Here is a 19605-nt window from a genome sequence, read left to right as displayed (position 1 = left end):
TTGTAATCACCTCTCTGTAAGTTAACTTCATCCAGTGAGCAAACTAGCAAAAAATGCACTGCCATTCACATACTGATGAGTCCTGATCTACTTCTCTGTGACACATTTTTCAAATTCTGTTCAGTCTAAATTGCTAGCCTGTTTTCTGGATATCCTCATAAGTTTCACACAGACAACAATGATTCCTCAACCCTCTCCCTTCAGCTAAAGGAAATACTTTTTCTCAGTCAAAATGGACAGCCAGAACATCAGACCTCACAATTTGAACTACAATCCAAGCATCATCTTTGACTCTTTTTCAAAGCCTCTCATCCAAGGCAAGCCAAAAATCCACAGATTCATTAGACATAACCTTTCTAATAAACAGTTCTTTTTACCCATCTGTAATGCTAAAATTCCTTTCCCAGCTCAGATGACATTACTTATTGATTACTACAAAGTTCATCTTTCTGACCTTAAGAATTGCAAGCTGCTCTCATATCTCACTAAAATTTCTGCTACAAAGAGGATCTCTAACCTCTTGCTTTGATCATTTCACCCATCTCTTCATATTGCTTCAATAGCTCCCTTGTTATCTACCATATCAAAGATATGCTAACTGTCTTCCTTTCCAACAGCATATACTTCCCACCACCCCCAGTCTTCCAGGTTACCTCTAATTCATCACCAAGATTCTGGCCTTGATTTCAACCTTCTTCACCTACTGCCATTTATTAAAAAAAATCCACAAGTATCTTAAAAATCCCTATATCTTTTTTTTTTTTTTTTTTCAAAATGCTGTTTTCTAAGATCCTGGTATGAAGACGTATTTCTGTCATTGAACAACACTCATCATCACTCCCTTTTATTCCCCAGATATCTCTTTTTGTCACCTCTTGACCACTGTAAATTCTTTGGAGACACATACTCATACAGCATCTAGTAAAACAACATCCCAATTCATAATAAGACATTCAGGTATAACACGCATAGTAGTTATAATAGCACCAGCAGTACTAACAGTAGCACTAGGAAAAATAATTATTAGCATAGGACTGTACTCTTTTTTTGAAACAACTCTTAAACCTTTTCTAATTTTTAAGGTATTTGCCACCCTCCAAGGTACAAAGGTAAATGAACTGACACATCATGCTTTATGCTGATGATATGCTATATTTGTTTGACACAGAACACTCTTTGCCTGAGGAAAAAACAATCTTATTGCAGTTACCACACTGTCTCAAGTTATAAGCTTAAATTTAATCAGATCTAACTGCTTGTCCTTGATGAACAAGGTTCTAAAACGTTTCTTCCCTTACATTTCCAGAGAGCTCTCATGAGCCTCTATTTTTGATATTTGTTTTAGGAGCTCTACACTCTGAATTGTGAAGAAATGGGCATAACATTGTATCCTACACACTGGGCAACACTGCATCAACAACACTAACCCTTGCACCTACACTGTGCATTGCCTACCCAACAGAGAAATAATTTTAAGAGAAACAGAGCATACAGTCCTAGGGCACCTTGCTTGGGATTAATCTTCTCAAGCCAAGGTAAATCTTACCCAAGCTTTTCTCTCACACACAGACAGCATTATACTGTATACTGCAAGCAATTAGTAAAGGCTTAAATAATTTTCCAAATTAGTTTGAAACTAAAAATAAGTCTTGGGTAAATATCATTTTATTTCACCTACTAAAAGTGATTAAAAACCTCCTGTGAAAAGATGCAAAGCAGGTGCAAATTATTATTAGCAATTATTACTCATCTCTTCTAAGGATAAATGGCTGCCTTCTGTAACCTCTGAAACAACTAATGAAATGAGTCAGTGATTTTCTGAATCCAGAACACCAGGTCTAGAAGTGCATTTTAGGGGAGAGATGACTGACTGACTGTGCTTAGAGACACTTGCAGATGTGTCCATGGAAAAAAGTCAACCTGCAGTACACACTGGTGCTGAAGGTTCATAAATTGAATATATATTAATTGCAGTACGTATTTTATAATCTTCAAAAACAAGCTGCCCTAGCACAGTAAACTGAACAGTTCACGGAATTTATATGAAAAAGTAAAACTGGAAGATGGAAAATAGCTTTTGTATGCTCATGACTTTTTTCCCCTGATCTTTATAAGGCAAATGCATTTTCTATGCGCTTGCACTGCTTCTGCTAGTGTCTTACAATAGGTAAGCACTGGTATAGTGATGAAATGCAAAAGCAGGACCATATTTTAAAATTACTCATCTGTAATTAATTAGTAATCTCTTCTTTCTGGTGAATTATACCTAAATTGCAGAAAATTATCCTTGCTGGGAATGACAAAGTCATCTGCAGATTTGCAGGATTTTAGAGAAACATTTTGCATGTACTTATGTATTATAATGACCACAGGTATGTCAGAGTATTTGGTGTAACTTTCCACTATATTAAAAAAATACATCTATAAAATCTTTATCTTTAAATTGCATGGTATTCCAGGAGTCAGTTGAATAACCTGAAATAAAATAGTTTGGAAAAAACAGCCACAAAGCTGGAAGCGAGCTTAGGTTTTGGTAGCCTTGGTCTGGGTTTTTTAGGGCTAACTATAGAGTTGCCCTGTCTCGGCTCTTGCAAAAGCCAGCACCGGGTGCTATTTGAGACAGCACTAAAGAAAGTGAACTGCATGTGGCCCAATCCTAGACTTCTGTGTTTTCAAGTCACTAATAGCTCCTCTTCCTTCCAAAAAAAGCCCCATAAATACAGCCCTGCCTGACAGCTAGAACCCCCCAGTCTGGAGGTTAAATCTGTGGAGGGAGCTGTGTCTGGAACTGACAGTCTTAACGTGGGGCTACCCTGGAAGGAGAGTCGAAGAACAGTGACACAGCGCTGCAGTAACCCCAGCTCCTGTTTCCAGGACGTGAACATCGGTCTCCACATCCCATCGCCTTCCACTGTACAGAGCTGGCAGCATTTTCAGGGCTCCCCATAGGAGCAGGCTTGCCTTGCACCATGCTGTTCAGCTCCCATATTGTACAGTGGGACAGAGGAAAGAAAAAAAATATAACAGATGAGAAAATTAACAAAAAGAACAAAAAGGAAAGAAAATGAATGACTGAAAAATAACAAATGAATGAAAATTAATGATGCTCACACGACAATTAGAATTTAATTTAAAATATTTCAACAATTTTGTCAGCTAGATATTTGGCATAGTTTCCTTTAGACCCGATATCCTTACTTGTGGACAGGAGCAAAACATGAGCCATGTTTTAGCAACTGAACACCTGGAATGAAGCAAGGACCCAGAAGTATGCTGAGGATTAAGCATCTGGAGCAAGAGGAATGCCCAGCTCCTGTACATACAGATTTAATGACATTTAAAAATAAATGATCTCTTATGCATATATGCCCAGTCATCAGATTCCAAATATGAGCTGAAAAATCTAGTTCCTTCAGATCAGACATATTATTACTGACACTTGGGGACTTAGTAATACTGCTAGTAAAGCAGTTTCTAGACTCATAAGGACTTTGTGTAACTCTTGCCAATGTATTCAGTCTCCATAATTTTTTTCTCAATCGATCCACAAAGCCTCACAAAACTGCTATCAGTTATTGTTAGAGATGAATAACATTGGATTCAATCTTCATGTTTCTCATAATTTCAACATTCAGGTTCACAATCTGATGCCATATTATTAGTGGAGTTAAAAAAAATATTAAGATTATTGTCACTTAAACATACTTGCAGTAGTAAAAGGAATGTCATTGACATGAAATGTATAATTACATTACATGAAATGTATAATGACATTCATATTTAATTATTAAAGTAATGTATTCACCAAATTATGATTTTTTCCCCCTTTTCACATTGGCTACAAAACTGTAACGACATATGTACGTGATTGTTCCAAACATATTCTCACAGTAATCCCATAGCTCGGAACAATCACAGTGAAATAAAATACAGCTGGGTTTGTGGTTTTGGGTTTTGCCCAGTGGAAGGAAACCTGCTTCTAAGCTAATTTATGCTAAAATGGGAGGCTTTGTTTTAAGAGTTTAATGAGGTTTGCTTGGATTTAAATCATAGTTATTATTCTTATTAAGCAAAAAATCTCTTACTGTATTGCAAATATCAACAATACCAGACTTTAGCTTGGACGAAGAAATAGAAAATCCGAGGTAAATTTAGAAAAAATAAGGTGGGTATAATTTAACTTGAAATACTGAAAGAAGAATGTATTATTTCTACAGTTCTGTTACCAGCACTCACAAATCACTACCAGTTCTTTAACCAAAGAAATTGCCTTCTAAAAAAAGAAAAGGCACAATATTTTTTTTCCCCAAATTGTTCACCAATATTTCAAGATCTTTATATACTCTATATGGAACAGATATAGGGACTGATAGGCCGAACACTGGCAACATAATGATATGTACACCAATATGAAATGCCAAGTGCCAGAAAATTAGTATTAAACTTTTTTCCTGTTAAATTCTGAAAAGTAAAGGTCTCTGCTTCCTCTGAAAAACCATTTCATACAATTGCTTGTGGGTGCAGACTGTTCAAGATGCCATAAATAATTCCTGCAGCTCCAGTCAAGTAATAGCATGTCATCAGCTGCACAAGGGAAAGAGAAGTCCGGAGCATTGGTCACAAGTGCCAACTGGGAGCGCTCTGGGAGTAAGGTACTCAGCATCCTCAAGAACCAGGCATGAAGGAAGGCCAAAATCAGCATGAAATGATCCCAAAAGCATAAACCAAAAGCAGAATACCTGTTTGGTTTTGGTTTGGCTTTGGGTTTTTGTGGGTTTTTTTGTTGTTGTTCTTTTCAAGAACCAGTCAGAACATTTGATATGAACTATGGTAAAAGAGAAACAGAGCGCAGTCTGTTTTCCAGTGAGGACACAGAGGTGACTACATAAACAGGGCAAACATAATTTACAACTGTTTAATAAACTCAGAATTATTCTGGAAGTTTATAGCTTCAGCTCAAATAGGAATTGCAGAGATTCAGGTAAGCCTGCTGCAATAAGACAAGGTTTTAGCATTAATTTTTAATGCAATTAATCTGCTCTCTTTTATTATTAAATGGGTTTTTTTAAAACTTGTTTGCTGTGTTAGGCATGCAAAGGGTTCTGCTTTCAGCTGGTATGCTGCAGGGATATGCATATATACCAGCAACCCTATTGCAGTAAGCTTACACGCAAGACAGACTCACAAGTAATGGTATCATTTTCAAAGATGCACCTAAATGGAAACATTTTTCACTTCAGCGAAGCTGCCAAAAATCAAGTAACACTGCTACAGGTTTTGTAAAACCAAGAATTCCTTCTCTTTGCAAATCAATAACCACATGCAACTGCGCTACAGCCTCCATTATACTGGTTTTCAAAGGTAACAGTACTAAGTAGAATGACTGAAGTCTATAGAGCAACTGATACTGCCTCCAGTTTTAAAGCAGCAGCTCATTAAAATACATATCCCAAACAAACCGTATGTGTTCTGTGAAGAAGAAAAAACACAATCCCTCCACAGCTGACAGTTATTGCACACTACTACAGGAAACTTGAGAAACACTGACTTCCTCCCCTTCAAACGCATTGTATACAAAATGTACAAAGTCTGAATTTATTCACACAACAAATGCTTCCTGATACATCTTCAGAAGGACCCCTGGGTTATCTAGAAGGTCCTTCAAACTAGTTCAGGAAGAACTACTAGTTTAAGGTACCCGAGTGTTTTATCTAGTGAAGTCTTGAACACCCTGAAGAACGATGCCTCGCTGACCCCTCTTGCCGAGCGCTCACACTGTCTGACTGACCTCCCTGTTGTAAAGCATTCCCTGTTTAGCTTCAGGTCATTGCTTCCTGTTAGACCACCCATGATCACCTTAAATAATTCCTCCTCCTCCTCTTATGTTTCTTCTCAAGTATTTGTCAGTTTTATTTCCTTAGGCAGGCTGTATATAGAACATTCCTCAGACCTGTCTTCATAGGTCATGCTCTACTATTCTTTTATCATTTTTGTCACCTCTCTGAGCCATTTTCCATGTATTCATGTCACTATGTAGTATAGAGCCCTTCGTGATAGAAGTAATCCATACAAATATACCTCTACTTGCAACCAAAAAAAGCATATTCATTGGTAAGTGGAAAAGGCAGGTGAAATCTGTCTGTCACAAAGAGAAAGCCTTTTGAGTCTCAGATGCTATGTCCGAGCCAAAGAGACTAACATGAATAATATCTTTTATATTTTATATTTATGTTTAATAAAACTCCTCCCCATTCCCAAATTACTAGTTTTTCTTCTTTTCTTTCTATATATTGTCTTGCAAGGAGAGAACATAGTCTTCCAAAAAGAAAATAATTTTTGCTGTTACATGCCATACCTGTTACAATTGAGACTGGGTTTGCATACGAACTGAACAATGGCACCAGGCCAAATATATCAGGGCAGTTTGCAGGTGAAGGAGTGAACATTTTTCTCAAAATGATTAAGGAAGGACACTCTTTAGATCAGGTTTGCTTTAATCCCAAAGTGACCTTTTAATGCAAAACCTAGCATAGTTATCATTTTATAAAGGCATTTACCTTCTATTTCCTGAATAACGGTTGACTCCATGTTTATACCCACACCATTGAAAAGGTATTTTTTTCCTCTCTCCCTTTCTCTATCCTTACAGTCAAAGCAGTTTTATAGCAGAATAATAGACCCTGAAAACTTATGAAATGTCAGTAATTTCTGCTGCAGTAAAACAGAACCAGGCATTGAGGATGTTAAGCCAGTAAAGTGAAAATGATGCCTAAACAAAAATTAAAGAAATAATCCTAAAATTACATTCTTCTACGATTTAGAAAATTTTTCATGTATGAGATGTCAAAGCCTCCTAACTCTGTGCATCCAAAATCAAATGAGAACTCTCTGTCCCACCCAAGAGATAAGTGAGGCTGAAATCTGAATCCATATTTTTAACAGGAAAAATGTATCATTTGCAATATCTAAACAGGCAAAATAACTCTTCTACCAGCTTCCAATGGCTCATATCTATGACTTGTGCTAAGAAAAATGTGTAAAAACCATTCATATCAGCGTTCATAAACCAGACGCTCTCCAAGATAGTCTCTTTTTTTTGTTCTGCATTCCACAGGAGGGTTTGTGCGCAACACCTGTTTTTTGTGAAAAGATGTTATTAGCCAATAGACTTTAATAAGTTCTAGCTGAAGTTTTTCAGACACTTTCCCCCTGCTACAAAATACCAACTCCACTCAGCAAAACTGAAAATCTTAAGAAACCTCTTTTTAACATGGACTTCTAAATTTCCAGAAATTTATGGAAACAAAGCTTTAAATCCAATTTCTTCTCTTTGTTCTTAAGTTATTTGTAACTTGAGTTAAAATAGAAAAGATGAAAATATAGCCAAAATTTAAAATTAAAGCATTTGAATTTTCTTCTCACTTTCCTACTTACATTTTTGCAGACACCTAGATTTTTTTCCCCAAAAAAATTAATAAGGGAAAATGTTTCAAAACCTCAAATAACTTCCAAGGTGACCAAAAGCACTTACTGCTGCACATCATGAATGATGTATTTCTGTAAATTATGTAAGAATACATATTTCATTTAAGCTGAAAGTTGTTATTCTAGACTGTCTGAAATTGTGCTGTAGGGAATTAGTTGCCTTTATTGACTGAGATACTGAGGAATCATCGTTAACTTAACTCTCCACAAAATGTAAGCCCAGCCTCCTCTAGCAAAGGATTCTTCCCTACACCGAGCACCTCTCATCTCAAGCCTTTTGAGAGTTCTTTTCTAAGGTTTAAATTTTCTTTTATAAAGCTTTTCTGAATCAATCAAGATTCAATATAGGAAGATTGCCAAATAAATTACTTTCCATTTCTGCCCACAGTTAAACTCCTGCAGGGATCCGGAAATATATCAGGATCATTAGCCTTAATGCCTGTAATACACACTGCTTTAAGGCGAAGTGAGTAGTAAAACAGTTTAATACATTAGCCCCTACACTCGAGAGACCTGCAGGGTCCTGACAGTGCACGCATGTAACTTTTACAAATATTTCTGGAGTCTCGTGCATTAAGGATGGACAGACATTCTACCCAGCTTAGGTCTGAATAAAACATATATGTTGATGATTTCTTTTAATACCTGGTTTGGATACTTTCTTATGACTCAGCGGAAAACTAAGCAATGTCTTTTTTTTGCTGGAGGCCTGTTATGAAGCAAATAAAACCACTGACTGAGTTGCATATAACTTACTATGCTTGATGGCAAGTACTCCCTCATTCCTCTGCTGAAAATCTCTGTGTATGCACAAACACAAGTAGAACTTGTCCCTGTGCTTAGTCTTTCCCAAGCTACCTATCCGCTTCATTTACTTATGACAAAATTTACCCTATTATTTTAAAAATCACCAATGAACATAAGTTTGGAAAATTTACTTATGCTGATATAAAAACCCCAACTTAATAAGCTAATTTGTCTACTTAATAAGCTAATTTGTCTTTTTATTTCTTCTCCCCACCCCCACTCCCCCACCTCACCCCACCCCCTTAACAGGCTTTGATGCAGCAAAGCTGATAAATGGAAACAGGTCGCATCCACAATTTAATTTCTTGATTCAGTCTTATCCCTGGTTACTTGAAAAAGTTAAAAATACCCACACTTCATTGCCAAATTGTTGCCTAATGACTACACGTAAACTTATACTAAGGATCCAACTCTCATTCTCAACTCTGACACAGAAAGCACTGTAAAATAATTCAATATTAAAAAAATCTGGATAAAACTAATTAATGCCAAAAATTTGCCCACAGTGCAACATTAATTACAAGTTTGCCCAACATCTATGTCCCTGTCCTAATTAGCCTCGTTGATTTCAAGAAACCATTAACAAAAAAAGACAAACATAAAATTCCCACTTCATACTGGATGAAAACCTCTGTGATTCAGCTTTCAAACATCAATAACATGCCCTTTTAAAATAAATTTAGAGATTTCCGCAATAAAGACACAGGCACATTATGTTTCACTCCTGATAGACTATACTAGATTTTCTGGTCACTTATTGACAGTGGTTGAAATCCAGGTCAAAAGCATCAGTATGGAAGACAACAAGAAAAGAAGAATTGCCCCACAGAGCTCCATATTATATTGAAAGTGCCCATCTGCCCCGTTTGCATTAACCACCACATACACGTTACATGAAGTACCTAAGGCTTCAATTCTCTGGCACTAGAGTCTGACAATCTTATTTGACATTGAACCACCAGCTCTGTCAAATTCTACCACTTCAGAAAACACAGCAAAGTATCACAAAAGTCATCATACATGTTCCTGAAATATTGATAATAAAAACTACTGTGCACTGACCTCATTAATAAAAGTCTGGGCTCCCCGTGGGCTTAGGAGTAAGATAGCCCTTCGCAACGTGTCCCGATAGCGGTTCAGTTCTTCTGTTTTCATGGTAGTGAAAAGGTTGGCAAAGACTCTGCTGATGTTCCTGTCCACTTTTTGTAATGATACGTCAAGTCCCAGTCTTGAGGCCTGATCGAGAAATCCCTGCAGTCCGCGTATATCTGTAACACAGGAGGAGAAAAAAAAAAAAAAAAAAGAAAGAAAAAAAAAAAAAAAAAAAAGAACCACTGCATCAACCTTCGCCAGTTAGGCAAGCATCACTAATTAGGTGGAAAAAGGCTTTTTAAACTTTTTTTCCTGCAGTGCTGTCAGAAGGAGAGTATTCCACACAGCCATCTTCCACAGCTCCCCTTCATAGCCAACGCCAACAGGAAAACTCCATCAATTACCTTTCCCCAGAGGCCTCTGAATGACTCTCGGGAAATGCCGGTGCACGCGGTTTGGTGGCTGTGCACACCTTCCCAGGAGCTCAAGACCACAGGGCTTAACTCTGCCCAAACAGAAAGGCAGTCCCACCCCAGCAACATCCCAGTTCAACTGCAGAAATCCAGGAACAGATGAACAAGCATGGGGATAAATCACTCACCCCTAAACTTCTCTCCTTCTACCACAACCTGTCTTACATAATAAGATCATGCTTGCTTTTTCAAGAAAAAAAATTACAATACCCAGAATATATACGTCCCCCCTTTTGACTACTTCCCCCCGCCCCCTTCCTCTCCTATAAATAACCAACCCAACCAGAGGTTTACCGTTAACCTGAACCTATGGAACAGTATACAAAGCCCCAGACTATTAGAATATGTTATGGTGTAAAAAAATCGTTTTTCAACCGAGTAAATAATGCAAACAAGCCCCTTCAAAACCAATTCCTTTGAGCTCTGTCCCTCACCTTCAGGCTAATTGAAAAAACACATTCGCCTACCCACATTTGTTAGGACATTAACGTGGAGGAACACACATTTCATATTATGTTTATCCTGAAATCTACTTGTTCAAACTGTACTCTAGAATCTCAGTATTTTTCTACAATAAACGTCTGAGTTTTTATTTGGTAGTGAAATTTAGAGCAAGAAAAAGGTCAAAGCTTATACTGAACAGGGTTGCTCTCAAAATTAACAGTGACCTGATCACAGCTGCACCATGTCATTAGGAGCCCTTAGTTTTCTGCGAAACATGTATAACTTGTCTTGAATAAGGAAGTATTGAACCCTCTTTTCTCACATTCATTTCTCACACTTTTATGATCAAATTTCAGCCCATGAGTGAAGCCAAGTGGTCTAAGAATACATTTATTGTTCCCATAATAAAACACGCTCTTCAGAAAACTTTACTATAACTCTAACAATGTAAACTAGATTTTAACAGCTGATGGATTTGTAATATTTTTTATTTTTTAAAAAATCCTGGAAGGACACATCTTCTGATGAAATCCTAAGTATCAATACTACAGACACTACTAATGTCAAAGGACTGAGAACCAGCCTGATTCAAGTCCACAGCATTCCTTACCGCCCCTCTGAGTGGGCTCTTAGACAGCCACCAATCTCGGTGTTGCATGGCTGTGAAATATACAAGTGAACTTCTTTTTTCTCCTGCTAAAAAATCATTGTATGAAACCTGATACAAGCAACATCTTACAAGGACACACCAGTTAAAGAATTTAGCCCATGTACAAGTGCAATGTATTAGGGTCAACATGGTAACTAGCAAACATTAGATCCAAAGAAAAGCACTGAAAGTTACTTTCTAAACACAGAAATTACAGAAAATATTATTATTTTTTTTCTGAATTACAGAAAACATCAGAAAGTTACAGAAATTAAGCTAGGGATGTGCCCACCGCAGCAGACACTTCATTGCCTTTCTAACTCAGGTTTAGCTGGCATAATCGCTATTGAGCCAACCCCACCATCAGGAAGGTGCACTCGTGAGGGTTGGTGTTTTGCTGATGACTTAGACAAGTCTTTAGCAGCTTTATCACACTGTCAAATAACTGCTAGGCTTGCTTACTGGCTAAAATCCCGAGTCACTGAGGAAAGGAAGGGGCTTATTCTTATGTAGGCATTTCTGGAAAATGCCAGAAGACTTTAGTACTTGTATAACTGCTAAATATTGCAGGTGCACTGAAATAATGACAGTGACAAACAATTGTTTACAGGTTAAAGTATTTACTAAAAAACTGTCAAGCTAAGTTTGGATTTTTCCAATTTAAAATTCAGTAAACTAGCATTCATTACTACACCTCTGCTCACTTTATGGATCTGTGATACATGAAACACAAAGGTATTTCTTTTAATGATGTTTAGTCCTTCAAAAATCCTGCAGTGCTTGACAAGCAGTAACAAAATTCCTTTTTTTATACTTTAGTAATGACTTGCCTTTTTGTGTAAGCATCTAAAGTTATCCCTGCACAAACGAAAGCTGTTCACAAAAGAATAACTGTGCTGATATTGCTCTACGTTTTTTTGCTCTATGTTTTCAGCTGACCTGCTGAACTACAGGTTAGAAATACTGTTGTAGACCAGGGAAAAATACTTGATGCACATGGTAAGATTATTTGGACTTGGAAGAGCATTTTGTATTCCTTTGCAAAGTTTTCATGCAAGGAAAAAGGGCTATTTCCCAGTTTGAAAAAATGGAGAGCATTCAGACTTTTTCCAGCTTGAGAACAAAGGAAAATTTGAGATGAAAGAGTTTGTCCAAGCTCAAATGTAAAGGACAATCTGTTGGCTTTTCACAGATAAAAGTGCACATGAATTTATTCGGTGTTGGCAATTAGAAAGAACTGCATAACTGCATCTGCCTGAAAGTTGACATGCCTGTTGCTACATGACACTGGGAAGGAGAAAGTTTGGTGGGAATTCAGAGATGGAAGTGGAAACTAAAGAGCATGTTTTCAGTGGTGACTAACAGTTTCAGGTGCCTACATAATGGGATCTTTTTTTTTCACAAATAATTATTTGCAACCACTACCAAGAGGGCAATCACTTCTTAAAATGTGTCAGTACATAAATACACAAACACATGCACATATGCAGGAGCATCCATTTATAAATTATAATGGATTAGGCTCAATATTTTTTTATCTTACATATAAGAAAATTAGTTTGATGCCACCATTTTGTTTTCATCAGTAGATCACAAACCCATGCGACATAAAAGAAAATTTGAGTTTTGTTCCATGGCAGCTAAACCAAAAATATTCACAGAAAGTTATGAATTTCTTTCCACTTCTTAAAATTTAGGGCAGTTAATCCTTCATTTTCTTCAACACTAAAAGGAGTCTTACAAAATTCACATAGAATTTAGTAAAAAAAAGGATTCTATACATGCTTTTGTATGTTAAAATACATGGGCTTTCTGCCTCTTGTAGTCTTAACAGTGACTTTTTATTAAAAAGTTGATTCTAACATTAGAAAGTTATCCTGAACTATTACTAATAAAATAATTCCATGCCCATTTATTTCATACTTTATATGAAAAGTACAGCAATCTAAACACAATCAAACACTTCTGTCTAGAACCTCTGACAAATGGAAGACCAGTTTGCTGTAACTACACAACCCATAGCTATGTCTGCCTTCAGTTTTCCAATTAGTTATTTTTGCCTGGGGTGTAGCCTACAATTCAACCATAAAAATCAGATAGCACTACTTTCATTATCTAGTTGCTCACCTGATTTGTGCATGTGCAGAATTTCATAGGCAATATTTGAAAATTTCTCCTTAGAGAACATCAGTTTCTTGAAGATGCTGCAACACCTGCACTCCAGAAGGAAAATGCCACCATACAAAATGCACTCAGGTGGGCACTTCTCATAACAGTGATCTGAACAGTAAACCCATATAATAATTGGATATGTTTCCCATACTCTAGTGTCAACCATAATCATGTGAAATTAGCAGGCTGGAATTGGAACTAAGTCAGTAGACCTTTGTAAGAAAAGCAAACTTCTTACGAAATTTGTGTATCTTCTTTTACTAGAAAGAGAATCTCTGTGGCCAAGAGCATTCTTCCTAACTGACAGATATGACGTATGTTCAGGTCTGACAACAGAAGAACGAGACAATTTGAGGGATAACTATTAGAAGGAGGGAAGGAAAGCCTTGATGCACTGCTAAGATATGAATCCTGTCACTGTGACTACAAAACTAATGCTTGCCATAAATAAAAGGCTTTATTGTACTATAAGGAATAATGAAACGTATAATTTCCTGCTGGAGGGGAGGCTGGTCACTGTGCTGGGTGACTCAGACACAAACATAGTACTAAATGCGGCATTAGCTACCTATATGTAAAGTATACTGTCATCGACAAAGCAATTAATTTTTGTTATATTATCTATAATCTTGTTTATATTGGGAAAAAAAAAATCAGGGTCTACCACAGCATTCATCTTTCATAAATTTACAGAATTGGATGCCTGGCCTTTACACAAGCAGCTTTAAGCCATTATTTTTGTGTGAAACAGCTGTGTGGTTAGGTACAGCTGGCCTTTACAGATGGTTCATTGTAGGAAGGAATTTTCAGGAGGTAAGACAACATCATATTGCCTTTTCAATACCAGTTCCTAACCCCGCTTGACAGAAATAGAGGCAGCACATGGCCAGGAAACATTTTACTTTGGGTAGAAAACAGCTGGAAGCAAACTGCAGTACCAAGCCGGAGATGAAGGCAAGGCTAAAGAAGCACCAAGAAATAATTTCACACCCTTTAATTCTCATCCACTACCACATAAATTCTGGGAAGACTGAAGTATTGTCACCAAGCTCTATTTTCAAATGACCTATACCGATACTTTTATTTCTACATTTGTAAGAGGGAAAAGTAAATAAGTGTGAAAACCAATGAGATCGGGCAGGCAACGCTGAGCTTTTGGGTTTTCTTATTTGCTGCTTGTAGGCTCTATACTTCACACGTTTTTTTTTCAGGGTTAGTTTTCTTTGAGATTTATTTTGGTGATATATTTAGAGTAGGGAGAGAAGAGTGTCAAGGAGATTTGGATAGTTTCATTTTTTTAGTATTTATACACTTGTAAAAATATATATATACCTTTTCCAACATTCTAGAAACACTATTCAAGGCATTTTTCCTCATACTTAAGCCCCAACAGAAGACAAAAATGACTATTTTTTACCTTTAATACAAAGGTACTCTGCTTTATTGTAGGTTTGTCTCTCTTGACTGCAAATTGGACAGAATACTTCACACTTCTTATTTCATTTCTTAAGACAGAAGAAAATGCACATTCTAGGATTCAATGATTTGGAAGATAACCTATAATCACTCTGAAATATGTTTCTCCAAACCACTTCAGTTTCATGGGTTTCATTCATTTTATTTTGCAAGGGCTGTTATATCTCATTTTTGCAACTGCAAATTGTTTACATAAGAAATAAGGGATAATAAGACTGGTGTAAGAAACACAGATGATCATCCTGATGCTGAGACTCCTGCTGCATTGTAAGCTTTCTGAATGAATGATTTTGAATAGCAGCCTGGGGTCCTTGCTACAGATAATAACCTACTTGAAGGATTTGAATATATACTCCAGTATTTTACAAAACCGAAAGTGGACGTACTTCAGAAGTAGCACTTTTTCTTAAGTTAATAAATAACAGAACAGTCTTCCTTCAAACAATAGAGGGAAGATTACTTATTATGCTTCCAAAAGGGAATTATTTTGTCCAAATCATCTGGAAGAATTAGGCTTTGAACAAGCACTGAAATTTTCAACCTAAACCACTCACAATATGATTTATCTGTTCCAATAAAGTGATTAGACAACTGCTTAGAGAGTATTATAACAAAGTCTGTTACAATAGATATGACTACATCAATATTAGAATGCAAATGCTTATTGGATCCCAGTGCAAGTGTAAAATTATATTAGTAAGGTATATTTTCTACTTTTATATATTGTTATTTCCTCCATTCTTACAATTGCTTCCCACCTACCACATCTCCTAATTTGTCTCTGCCTGCCATGTTCCCACAAGCAGTGCCAAGATAATTGCTATCAGCCAGATAACTTTTCTACAAACATTAGAACTCACAATTTCCAAACAATGTCTGTGATTTAGTCAGCTCAGTCCTAATAAAGTTTCACTTCAAAAACATTTTGCTAAAAAAATGTTTTCCTGTCTTGCATGCTTTCAGATACACCAGAGCTTACAATAACACATATGCAATTATATCACATTTTCAGTAACTAGGCGATAGTTTTTCTAGCAAGTACATATATAATAGCAAGTACAATAAATCCATGAATTAATTTTTTTTAATTATTATTCAGCTTACATAAAAACAGCTCTACCAGATGAGAAGCTCTGCTGAGCTCCGTAACCTGTGTCTGACAAACAGTGTAAAATGAGCAATCCTGGAGTGACACTTCCCTTTAACATTGTCCCAACAGCTCACAGTTTGCAGCACAGGGAATTCCCCAGGCAGGTGTGGTTTCTACGCACTACCCACGTGTATTTCTGCACAGTGACCCAAATGCCTTTTTCCTCCATAGAACAGCAGTTTCCCTTTAAGCCCAGGTAAGTGACAAGCATCCAGACCACCTTCAGCACATTAACCTGGGAGTTTTCAGGATCCCGCCCTACTCTCTCCTTTCCCATGTTTACACCTTTCTCTCCTGTATAGTTCTATTAACACCAATCAAACACAAAGCAGAGTGCCAGTACCTGCACTGCCTGAACAACCAGGCACTACCCAATGCCGTTCAGACCTAGAAGTGACATAGCCCCTTCTCAAAGAGACAAGAAAAAGCTAGAAATCAAAGATTTTTTGAAAGAATAAAACAGCCTATCAGAAATGTAATCTTCGGAAAATACAGCGAACATTGATTTGCCATTTAAATCTAGATCACAGGCTGACATTTGACCACCTCTCCATAGAAACTGAAAATCTTACCGCAAATGTTTTGATACAAGCATCAGGATTAATCAAATGCAAAGGTCTACTCAGAACCCCTTATGATATCAAAGGCTGAAGCCTGTAAAATGGCTGCAGAATTTTTTTTTATTGGGCAGTTATACTGCCTGCATCAACTTTGTTATCAGGCTTTTAAATATTAAAAGGACTTTGAACAGAGACGAATCATAGAATATCGGTGATATTTACTCCTGTAACAGTTAGGAAAAGGACATAACGCACCATAAAGCCAGGTATGTTGCATGCACAAACAGATGTTTTCAGTATTTGACTTACCAAAGAAGTCACACATCACTAGTAAAAATATTTAAGTTACTCTGCACAAGTGATGCTTCATACCTGAAACAGCTGATCCAGCTGAAGGTGCCTGGAGCTTCCCAGGCGGCCCAGAAGCACAAAAGCCTTTTAAAGGCTACAACAGCCCTTTCACATTTAGCATGAAAGGATAAGCTACAGGTCTCTCCTGCTGGATGTTAACACTTAGCATTCAAAAGCACATGGGAAACTATCTCAGGAAATTTGTTTCTGTTGGAAAAAATGTGGACATATGCTACAATTGATGTAAAAAGGGAATTCACTGAAGAACTAGCATTTCTATTCAAATCATCCCTTTAATTCTTCCAAGTGCAATAATTGCCAACTGTTTGCCCAATGGTAAACCACTCAAATGACCTTTAATAGCTTCTCATCTCACTACTGCTGTTAACATGTTAAAATACTTTTAAAGACACTGTGCCGTGTTATTGCTGTATCTTCTTATGAGACAAAAATAGATGTATTGACAGAAATTATACTTTTGCTGACATATATCTTAGGCTTAAACAAAATATTTCTTCCACCTAAATTAATTTTAATTATGGCATTAAATTACCGAGCTTAATATTTGTTATGGCTGAGTAAAAGCAATTCTGAACATACATCCACCAGTACATTAGGAAAATTAAGCTGTCTTTATTTAGAGGGATGAGATGCACCTTCTTGAAGCTATGTTATTTTACATGAACACCTGAAGTCACGGTGCCCATTCAGGATGCTGGAACTGTAAACCTGTCTGCTTTAACACAAACACAGTTGTTACTGTTGGGAAGCTGTTACTGTATTACAAGTCTGGTTATTGTACTTTGACACACAAAGAACATCCTTCTTAAACAAGACTGGTAACCCTAAACTAGGGATAAGCAAATGCAAATAAGCACATCCTTAAATAAACCAAATATGCAAAGAGAATGCCTTAGAGAGGCAAAAGGTATCTCTTCCCATTCAGAGAAAACCAGAAGTCACCTGAGAATTCAAGACACATTCATTCCGCACGCGTTCAGAGCTAAGCATCCAGCAAAGAGAAGGCAAAGCACATCCTTTTGGTGTTAATGGATTGCAGACTGAGTCTCTCTCTTGTTTAAATCAACCTTAAATAGTTCACATTCCAATCTCAAGAGAGACTGCCATAAAATTACTGCAGATAAAGAAATTAAATTCCCCCTTGAGGAAAGGTTACTGGCAGGAAGACCTTATTCTTTTATATGTGTAACAATAATTACTGCTTGCATTTATACAACACCTTTCAGCTAAGGATTTCAATGTACTTTATAAACACCTGTACAGTATAATAAACTATACACTATAAATACACATTACAGGAGCTAGTTGCTGTTATAACTACTTAACTACACATCAGCAAATCATAATTCAACTCTGTTGAAGAAACTTTCTCTAACTGGAGCATTTCTGTAGGTCCAAGTAAAAGTCAGGTGCCCTGGGCACACGAGTAGCAGAAAGGCTATAAGAGCTGCCAGCTCTCGTGTTGTTGGCACTATCTAGGGATGGAGTCTTCACTGAGAGAACAGGAAATATCTCCAAGGTTACTATTTCTCAACCAGTCTCCGATTTTGAACAACCAAGTCCTTACTGATGTTAATTTCATACTATCACCAGTATTTACACTGAGAAATTTAGATGTCACATTAGGAGATGCCACAGTTTTACTCCATTGCTTGCTTTTCAGAGCATTCAGTAGCAAGGTGGGACAGGGGCACTGAATCCATACCTTGTCTCAAGCCTTATCACCATTAGCACAGCTCTCAGTCAGCACCAGGCTGCAACCATTGGTAAGACCCCTGTGTCACCACACCACATGCACCACTCAGACACCAGCTCACGAGGAGCCTGAGCATGGCAATGAGCTGCACAGAGCTCACCTGCCCTGGCAAGCCCACCCTGAACTACTTAGCCAATATTTGGGCACCTGCTGGCAAGCTAAGGAAAACAATTTGCATATTTTTAGCTCAGAATCCAGGAACAAGGACTCTCTGACCAATCTTTATTTTACTTAAATGATGTCCATCAGGCTGTAATGAGGGTGGGGGTACTGGAAGTTTAATTTCCTCAGCTAGCTGTTTGACTCACAAAGTGTATTTTCATGCAGACACTGAATTCAGAAAGTTAAGAAGATTACATACACTTTAATTTCCTACTTCTTTTTAAAGCCCATTTTTTGCAACACAACCTCCATAAAACTCTGCACAAAAATACAAAAGGATACAAAAATGAATTATAAACTCCCCTCTGTTCTCCCATGTCCTCTGTTAACGGAAGATAAGAAGGATCCCTAGTGAGATAACAAAACTGTTGGTGGGAGCAGAAGTGAGTTGAAAACAAAAACTAAGTTCATATCACATATAATAATGATCAATTAGGACTTCTTGGAGGAATATGCCAATAACAAACAAAAAAAAAATCAATTGCCAATTATTCACTTGCATTATGGCAATTACTTTTAATAGGATGGCAAATACAAATACTCCATTCTCTATCACAACTCTGTTCCTAGAGAAAAAAAAAAAAGCCAACAAAGAAACAAAAACCAAAACCAACACGCTAGCGAATAGAAACATGGATCTGCTTATATTTTGTCATCAGCTAAAACTTCCTCAGGCATCCCTCTGTTAGCTGCATGCTCTTGGAACATAACAAGTAATGATTACTGAAAAGACAACTGGTAACACTGAGGTGGTACACTGTACCAAGATTAGTGCCAAAAGATTCTCCACTCATATGGTAAACAAAAGTAACACATTTTAACAGACTGGGAAATGAGAGCTTTAAGCCTTAGTCCTACAAACATTCAAGTGTGCATTCAGCTTTTTGTGAGGAAACTCAATGCCAAGTCTCCTCCCACGTATGAAATCTCTCAACACATGAGTAAGTGTTCACATAGCTACTACACACTATGATTTATTCCTATGAAAATAATCCAGGTAAACACTT

At 37.1% G+C, this 19605-nt stretch overlaps 1 protein-coding gene across 3 annotated transcripts in view; it reads right to left on the bottom strand.

Moving 5' to 3' along the window:
- GRID1 (glutamate ionotropic receptor delta type subunit 1) overlaps positions 1 to 19605 on the bottom strand; it is a 550527-nt gene that overhangs the window by 228807 nt on the left and 302115 nt on the right. For all 3 annotated transcript variants that reach the window (XM_080402703.1, XM_080402704.1, XM_080402705.1), the window contains one exon: positions 9355 to 9560. In XM_080402703.1, coding sequence (XP_080258829.1) covers positions 9355 to 9560 — 206 coding nt within the window. The remainder of the gene's footprint in view (positions 1 to 9354; positions 9561 to 19605) is intronic.

The sequence above is a fragment of the Falco punctatus genome, assembly GCF_963210335.1.
Source record: "Falco punctatus genome assembly, chromosome: 9".
NCBI classification, from domain to species: Eukaryota; Metazoa; Chordata; class Aves; order Falconiformes; family Falconidae; genus Falco; species Falco punctatus.
Note: the sequence above shows the minus strand (reverse complement) of the source record. Positions and strands in the feature narration are given on the sequence as shown.